Source organism: Malurus melanocephalus, unplaced genomic scaffold (assembly GCF_030028575.1).
Source record: "Malurus melanocephalus ecotype Western Australia unplaced genomic scaffold, MMel_1.1 scaffold_488, whole genome shotgun sequence".
In the NCBI taxonomy this organism is placed as follows: Eukaryota; Metazoa; Chordata; class Aves; order Passeriformes; family Maluridae; genus Malurus; species Malurus melanocephalus.
The window spans coordinates 188,416-196,747 of NW_026623720.1; the positions used below are offsets into that span (position 1 = coordinate 188,416).

The following is an 8,332-nucleotide window of genomic DNA, read 5'->3' on the forward strand; positions in this document are numbered from 1 at the left end:
CCTTGCAGTTCTTGAGCAAGACTGAGGGAATTTTCTGGGAACAACTCTGCAAATTCTTCCCAGGATTGGCAGGCAGGCACCGCTGGGAATGAGCTCGTTTAGCCAGGATCTGGGGAGGATGCTCAACAGGAGAGATGCTAATATTTTTAGAGCTGTTTATTTACATTTTCTGAGAGTCCCAAATTTTGCAGAGATTAAATTAAAAACATAATTGGTATAATTGCTTTTGAACCAGGCATTAATTATCATCTCCGCTTCCTTCTGGAATCCCTGGAGATTCACAACAGCCCCTTCTCAAAGCCCAGCCCACAGCCTGTGTCGGGAGATGTTTCCCTCTGTAATTCTCTGCCAGATGCGCCACCACCACCCAAGGAGCTGATTTGTGGCTGCCTTCCAGGGGTGCCCTCACTCAGACATTTGGAGCACACAGAATGAACCAGGCTGGAAGGGACCTTCAGGATCATCAAGTCCAGCCCATGGCCCAACACCTTCCCATCAGCCAAACCCTGGCCCTGAGTGACACGTCCAGTCTGTTTTTATTCATGCCCAGGGTTGGTGACTCCACCACCTCCCTGGGCACACAATTCCAGTGTGAGATCTCCTCTTCAGTGAAGAGTTTTTTTCTGACATCCAACCTAAACTTTCCTTGGCCAAGCTTAAAGCTGTGTCCTCTCTTTCTGCTGGATTTTACCTGGGAGAAGAGACCGACCCCGTCTGCTCACAACCACCCTTCAGGCAGTTTAGAGAGTGATGAGGTCACCTCTGAGTCTCCTTTCCTCCAGGATGAACAACCCCAGCTCCCTCAGCTGTTCTTGAGTTCAGAGCCCTTCACCAGCCTTGTTTCCCTCCTCTGGACACATTTGGAGAGGGGTCCCAACCCTCTGCCTGGTCCCTGCTGGCACTGGAACCTGCCCCGGGCACAGGACCAGAGCAGCACCAAGCACAGGAGGAATCTGTGGCAAAACCATCACAGGGGGTGGACAAAACACAGCTCTTGTGGCTTYARAAAAGATYACCCTGGGCCTGAAGTACRACTCTGATGGATAATGATATGAAGCAATAAATAYACTGTGTCCTGATGATTGTWGAAAGAGRCAGTTTCCTTTTATTCCCATATAAACCCCRTATTGGAAAGGGCAGTTAAAGCACACAGTTACAGGCTGCCTTTCCCTGCTGGCTGTTCCAGGATTATATGGCTTTGGAAAACWCCACYGTGCATCTGGCTGTGCCATGGGCTGTCCCACTTTCTGTTTCTATTTTCCACATGCAAGGTASAGTTTGATGACATCTCCTTTCCTCTCTGGTTATCTCCTCCCTGTTTATCTCACCTTCCTGTGGTTGGGACATTCCCTGGGCTGGGTTTGGGGAGCCACAGGTCTTGCTCAGGCTGCACCCTGACATTCCTGCTCGTTCATGCAGGTAATGGTTGGGCTGTCCTTGCTGCTCACCCTCCTCTGCTCTCTCAATCAGAGGACATCAGCAAAGGTAACAAAACCAGGCTGAACTCAGAGCTGGCTTTATGTGCTGCCTGTTCCTTGTAAATTGCTATAAATTCACACCAGAGGTGGATAAAGGATGGCATCTCTGTCCTTTCTGTCGGATAAAGCCAGAGTTCAGGAATTAGATTAAAACTTTCTTGGGCTGCCAATGAAAGACTGTGAAACAGAAAGGGAATGGGYAAGATCAATGAGCCTGGCAAGATGACACGCTGGAGTACTTCAAGGTCTGAGCAAAAACCTACTGGTGCAGCTCAAATGACAGAGAAATATTCAGAAATCTGCAAAGCAGTGCCAGCATCCAGTGCTTGAGCAGAGAAACCATTAGTGGAAGCAAGAGGTAACGAAGGGAGGAGGGAGAGGAGCTCATTGACCCTGTAAAGCCAGAGCCCAAATCAATGGGGGAACTCAGGATTCTCTGTGGCTGGCTTCCCTCACCCTCACGTGCACAGTGGGCTCGGAGAAATATTTCATCAAAAACTAGGATCATTTTCCTGTCTCGTTTGGCCTTTTGGCAGGGAAATTGAAGCATTTCAAAGGACTTTAAAAGATCTAACACGAAACGCTTTTGAGCCTAAATTGCATCTCCAGAGAAATTTTCAGTGGATGACCCAGTCCTCGCTGCAATTAGGATGAATATTAAACCCACCCACCCTGCCAAGCAGCTGGAAGGGGGTTGGTGTAATTTGGAAGCCGTGTGAGCCYGAGCAGAGGTGAAAGTTGAGGCACCTCAGCCCCCAGAGCCCTGGGAGCAGCCAGTGCTGGTGGCTCTCCAGGGGACAGGGTTGGAGCAAGGGCTCCATCAACAGCCAAGAAAGACTGATTAAAAAGACAGATGGACCAAATCCATCCTCTGCCTGCCTCTAAATAGTCCCTGAGTCTGTTTTAAGTGGCATTGACCTATGGTTATGGCGTGAGCAGAGGACTCTGGTGCCTAGTTCAGAAGACTCATGKCTCTGAATTAAGGCTTTTCTATTTTGATTGTGGTTTTCTTCTGAGAATTGGATTTCAGAGGCCTGGCCGGGGTCAAAAGCAGATATTGTTTCCATTACTTCTGAAGGCAATAAATATTTTCCCTGTGAAATCTCTTTCTTTCCATCTCTATTTGTTAAAAGACCATTCCTGCAGAACTTTAATTACCCCGAATGCTTGGTGTTCTTTGAAAGAATAGGATGACAGAAGAAATGTCAGGAGCAAAACATGAAAAAAAAACTGTAATTGCAATATTTTATGTGTTGAATTTAATCAAAAAACCCTGTCCTGATAGGGAAAAATTCTTCTATTACATCATAATTGATGTGATGCAGGGAGATGCTGAGGCTCATTTTAGAACAAAACCAGAGACAAAGCCACAGTTCCTGAGGTTTTCAAGGTTTTCAACCCTCAACACCAGCTAAAAGTCAAGGCCAGGCAATGCTGCCATGCTTGGTCAGAACATCTGGGCATCCCTCTTTGTGCAAAGTGGTACCTGAGGGGCTTCACATCTGGACCTGTCCCAGCATCTACTTCAGCTTTTCTGCAGTCTTTCATGAGCAGACACAACTTGCACATTYATGCTTTGAATGTGAGATCTGAACGATTTGGGCTGGATCTGGTGATTATGAGCTGGGAAAAATAAGTTCCTAAACTCAAAATTGTGTTTGAATTGTCGTTGCAGGCCACACGAGCGGTCTGGTGTCTGGTGGCACCCAGCTGCGCCCTGCACGGGTGACAGGGACACAGAGCCAAGGGTTTTCTATCAGCTATTGTAGGATTTTCCTTCTCATGGCTACCTTGGGTGCCTTTTCCAAGATGAGAGTCCTTCCCTGCTGTTATCTGTGACACCCTTGGGTGAGGATGAACAAAAACAGAGGAGGAGGGYGATTGCAGCTGGAATCTTGAGCAGGGAGGGCTCTCCCTGTCCTCTGAGAGGGAAAAACAATGTCCAGCTCTGCCCCTGTGCAGAGCATTGACTAGAGGGTGTACCTGCTTCACCAGGTTCATTTAGCACCCTTTGAAATAGGGGTCTGGACAATTTGGGCTGGATCTGGCCACGATGAGCTGGGAAAAAACAAGCTCCTAATGTGAGCACTCCAGGTGCTCAGAGCACTCACGCCCAGCTCACTCTGCTGTTCTGTGTAATTAGGAGATGACAGAGTGAAATCTGCTCTGAATGCCCSCCCTGGACCTGAGGGATGCTGAAAATTACAGATTTGCTGTAGCACCAGGGTTAATGGAGTCTGGTTGCCCCAGTTCTGTGTCTCATCTCTTTGTGGCCTGTCTGATGTCAGTGGATAAAGGAGGAGGGTTTCTGATGGATGCTCCCAGGAAACTGCAGCACAACAACCCTTGGGGAAGAGGGTCTGCATGGAACCCCAGGCCAAGGCAGCTGGGAGGGTTCTCAAATACCCACTGGTAAAAATTCAACTGGAAATAATGAGAAATRAGCATCAAACTGCAGAGTGGGCTCAGGAATCTTTCCTGGACATATTTATGCAAAATATTCCATCAAGGGCTGTGCGTGGTCACGGAGGGCAGCTGCCTGCAAGTGCTTTGTTTTGGTTTGAAAAGGTGAGATCATGGATGAAGAACAACCCTGGACTGTGTCTCATCAAAGGCTCTGTGGAATTATCAAGACATGCAAATATATGCAAATTCTGCTTTTAAATATAGAGGATTCAAACATGCTAATTAGATGCATATTAATTTTGTCAACGGACACATTGTCTGATCCGTAGCAACGGCTTCTCCATTCTTTTGATATTGGGAAGGGTTTGTGCGAGTTTTTCTGGTGGAGGGACTGGAGAAAGGAAAATGGAAATGGTGCAGGAGATGGGAGATCTGTGCACAGCACCCATGGAGCACAAATGGACAATGGAGCACAAATGGACAATGACACAGAGCAAGAAAACTACCCTTCATACACCAGGGAGTGCTGAAGGGATGGAAATTCAGCAAAACTTCTGAAATCATGAAAGAAAGTTAATTTTAATATCCTTTCATACTGGAAGTGTGTGAAARTGTAAAAGTCACGGTGATGGAACAGAGGGGATCTCCCTTACCTGGCTATGACAAAGAGCACACAGCTGACCCCCAGGTAAGCGAGGAGGATGTACATCCAGATGTCAGGAGAGAGGGGGTTGAGGAAGGAGAACACGCTGGGGTTGGTCCCGTTGGGCTTGCGGTACAGGATGCTGACCCCCAGGGTCATGAAGGGCTTGGAGAAATCGATGGCTTTCTCCCGGACGTGGGTGATGGTGAGAGGAGCCACAGCCAGGTCAGCTTTCTGCAGAGAGGGAGGACACAGGCAGGGAGAAAGGAGWTAGAAAATGAGATGTCTGCATCCCCTTGGAGACACCACAGCCCTCACACCACAGCCCTGGGGCTCCCTCCTCCTTTTTCATAGGTGGCACACGTTTGCTGTGAAATACAGATGTTGGGGTTTGATGTTTGCTGTGAAATACAGATATTGGTTTGTTATGAAATACAGATATTGGAGGGTTGATATTTGCTGTGAAATACAGATGTTGGAGGGTTGATATTTGCTGTGAAATACAGTTGTGGGGAGTAAAATGTTTACAATTGTAAAATACTGCACCAACAAATGGAGACATTGAAGTCTCTGTATCTGTGCCCCAATGCTAAGAGCTCTTCTGAAATGGTCAGAAAAATCAGATTTTACAGGGTTCTAAAGCATCAGTGACCCTTGCTGCGCTTGCCCTCTCCACAAGTCTCTACAACAGCGAGTAAGCTGTGTGTAAACCCTGCCGCTGGCAGCAGTGATTTGTTGTTGTTGTCCTTCCTTTCATGCTGATGCCAGAGGAGGAGGAGGAGGGTGTGGAAGAAGGCCACCCTGGATGGAGCTGCAGGCAGCAATACTGTGAAGTTAAAAGTTCAATTTCTTTTCCCTCAATCATTTCATGATGTAACTTGAGAGGCTCGGTCTCGGGCAGGCTCAGTGCCTGCTGGGTTCGAGGGAGGGAGGGAGGAAAGACCCTCTGAGGAAACAACATTTAATGATGGACTTGCCAGCCCATCCTGCTGGGATGGTCTGAGCTTCATGAGGAATTTCAGCTGAGCATATTCTGTATCCTGACTGCTCCTATGAATTGTGTTTGTTTCTGTTATTWCTGTTATTTACTAATTTCTGTGCTAATTCAGCGAGTGACCACACACACCCTTGTTCTGTTGGTTAAGAGCTGTGTTCATTCCTCTCACTAAATATTCATCCAGGTTCTTAAAAAAGCCACAAGTAAATACATCCAAGGTTTCCTCAATATCACCCGGCTTGCTTGAGCTTTGCAAATCATTCTTTGGGATTGTGAACTTCCGAAGAAACACAGACACATAAATTACAGCTCTGAAGTTGAGCAGAACCTCCCCCCATGCCAGGAGCCCRGGCAAGATTTATTTAACATCTGGCTCTGGAAATTAAAATTCTAAATTACCCACGAGTGATAATTACTTAGAGATATAGTGGATTTGTCATTATTCATGAACTTTAAATCAATACTGGCTGGAGCATACTTTGCTCCAGCAGGAACTGTGGGTTCACTGTAGGAACCAGAGCAGATCCCTGTCCTTTGCTGGGGGCAAAGATTGTACAAAGGTCTCACTGGACCTTGCAAATCTGTGATTAAAGACAGTGCAATATTTATAAATTGAGGAATCTTGGACTTTTACTCTGAGAAGAGTCTGCATGAGCTTTTGTCCATTTTTCACACGTGTGGGTGTGTTTGTGTGTGTGTGAAAGGGACCCCCTCCCCAACAAGTGCAGCCCTAGAGCTCCTGAACAGAGCCCCTCAGGAATTAAGTAACAAGGGTAAAAATGATGTATTTTTGTTCTAACAGCTGTGCCCTGTTTGGCTTMCTTTCCTTCTCACTTTCCAGATGGAAATACATTTTCACATCAGCCTGGTACAGAAAGAGCCCATTCCAGTYGCTGGCATTTGTCAAAACTCATGGAAAATGGTGACAATATTTTCCCAGTGAGCCCATTGTGCCAGCTGTGRTCGTGGTGACAGGGATAGAAGCTGCAGGGAGTTGGAAGTGGACAGGTTTGGTGGCTGCCCAGCCTGATATTGGGATGTTCTGCATCCTTGGTACCATGCTGGCAGGTTTGGAGCTTGGCTTCTCCCACCGCCTTACAGCACACCTGGAAATTTTGGCTTAGTGCTCCCCGCAGTCACAAGGCAGGAATGGCAAAAGAAATGCCGCATTTTCCCTCCTCCATCAYGCCTGTGTGGGTGTCCTGACTCACCAGGGAAAAGCGAAGGAGATGTTGAAAGATTTGGCTATGGGTTTTTGTGGAGGAGGGAGCAAACGAGCAGCTCTGTGGTCAGAGCTCGCTGGYGATGGCCAGGCTGAAGGATCCCCGGCCAAACTTGTCAAAATGATACACTGAGCTAAAGAACASCCCAGAGTTTGTGCTTTGCCACAGAAAACGAGGAGAGAGAGAAATCTGCATGGATGCTCAGGGATCCAACTGCTTTTAGCRCAGAAATAAAATTTTACTGTGYCACTCCARCAGCTCCCAGCCYCGTGTCCTTGCAGGGAATGTCACAYGCAGGCAGGACAGARCAYGGATTTGGGAGCTGGGCTGGGGTGTGTCCTGAGCAATTAGAGGCAGCACAGGGCTGCACTTCCATATCCTTTTTATCAATGCAGATTTTTCTGAAGGTGGCCTCTAATTAAGGGCTTGCTGACAGAGAGGATCTAAATCAAACCCACCAAGGGTGAAGCTTTGATTTGTCGTGCTCTGACATTCCAAACTGGGCAGTCAATTATCAGRCTCTGGCTGCTTCCTTCACTCAGCCCTGACTCCTGTGCTGTTGCACAGTCAGGTGGGTTTTATTAAAAATGAGGAATTAAAGCAAGTGCCAGTGGCTTAAAAACTGTCCAGCAAAACCACTCCAGCCCACGCCTCTGTTTCACTGGAGCTCACATGCCTTCCAAATCCTCTGCCCATTCTTAAGTGTTCTGCTGAATTGAGGCCAAAAAGATGAATTTTGCCAAGGCAGTCACACATCAAATGCAGACACTTCAACACACCTCGAAGGGTTTGGATCTCCTCACTCACCCAGCCAGTGTTTCGCTTGGCTGGAGCAGCTGTGAGTTCACGGGGCATTCAGCTCAGGGACGGTCGTATTCGCTGCAGAGATATTTGGCTTTCAGCAGAAAATGCCAAGACTTATCTCCAAGTGCTCAGTTATCAGCAGGATGTGGCCCATGGGTCAGGAGAGCTCTCGTGCAGCCACGGTCACTGTGGGAATGCTGCAGTGCCTCACCTCAGCCAGAGACAACCTGCCTTGGTCATGGCAGAGCCCACCAACAGCAYAAGCACCAAGATAAATATTTATTCMRGAAAATCGGCTGCTTCTGTGCTTATTTTGCCAATCTGCATTAGGTGTTTAYATAAACTAATCATGTGTGTGTTGCTGGAGAGACAGAAACAGTGTGTGTTTTGCTGATTTCATCGTTACCCAGGTCTGGTGGCATCGACGCCGTCATCCCTTGATCTCACTGGCCATGGCCAGTGCTGGGGGCTCTGCCTCAGGTCCCCTCTCTGTCCCCTCTCTGTCCCCTCCCTGCTCTATTTGGCTGCTGTGCCCTGCTCCTGCTGCCTGTCCCCGTGCTCTGCTGGGCTCACCTCTGTTGGAAAATGTACCAGTTGAAAAATTTTTTGTGTAATTTTAGTTAAAGATTTTGATCGCCTTTGCCCCGGGGAAGGTGCTGAAGTTTCTTTGCAGGGCATTGTTCCACCAGGAGAGGCCTGAGGAGCTTCACAGCTCAACAGAGCGGGAGGGGACAGGAGAGAAGGAGCATCAGTGACCATCAGTGACCATCAGTGACCATCA

The 8,332-nt window shown here is 47.8% G+C and overlaps 1 protein-coding gene across 1 annotated transcript in view; it reads right to left on the reverse strand.

Annotated features, from left to right (window-relative positions):
- The window catches only part of GRIK3 (glutamate ionotropic receptor kainate type subunit 3), a 113,596-nt gene that overhangs the window by 12,981 nt on the left and 92,283 nt on the right, over nucleotides 1-8,332 (reverse strand). The window contains exon 11 of the mRNA XM_057381027.1: nucleotides 4,538-4,761. Within this exon, the coding sequence (XP_057237010.1) occupies nucleotides 4,538-4,761 (224 nt within the window). The remainder of the gene's footprint in view (nucleotides 1-4,537; nucleotides 4,762-8,332) is intronic.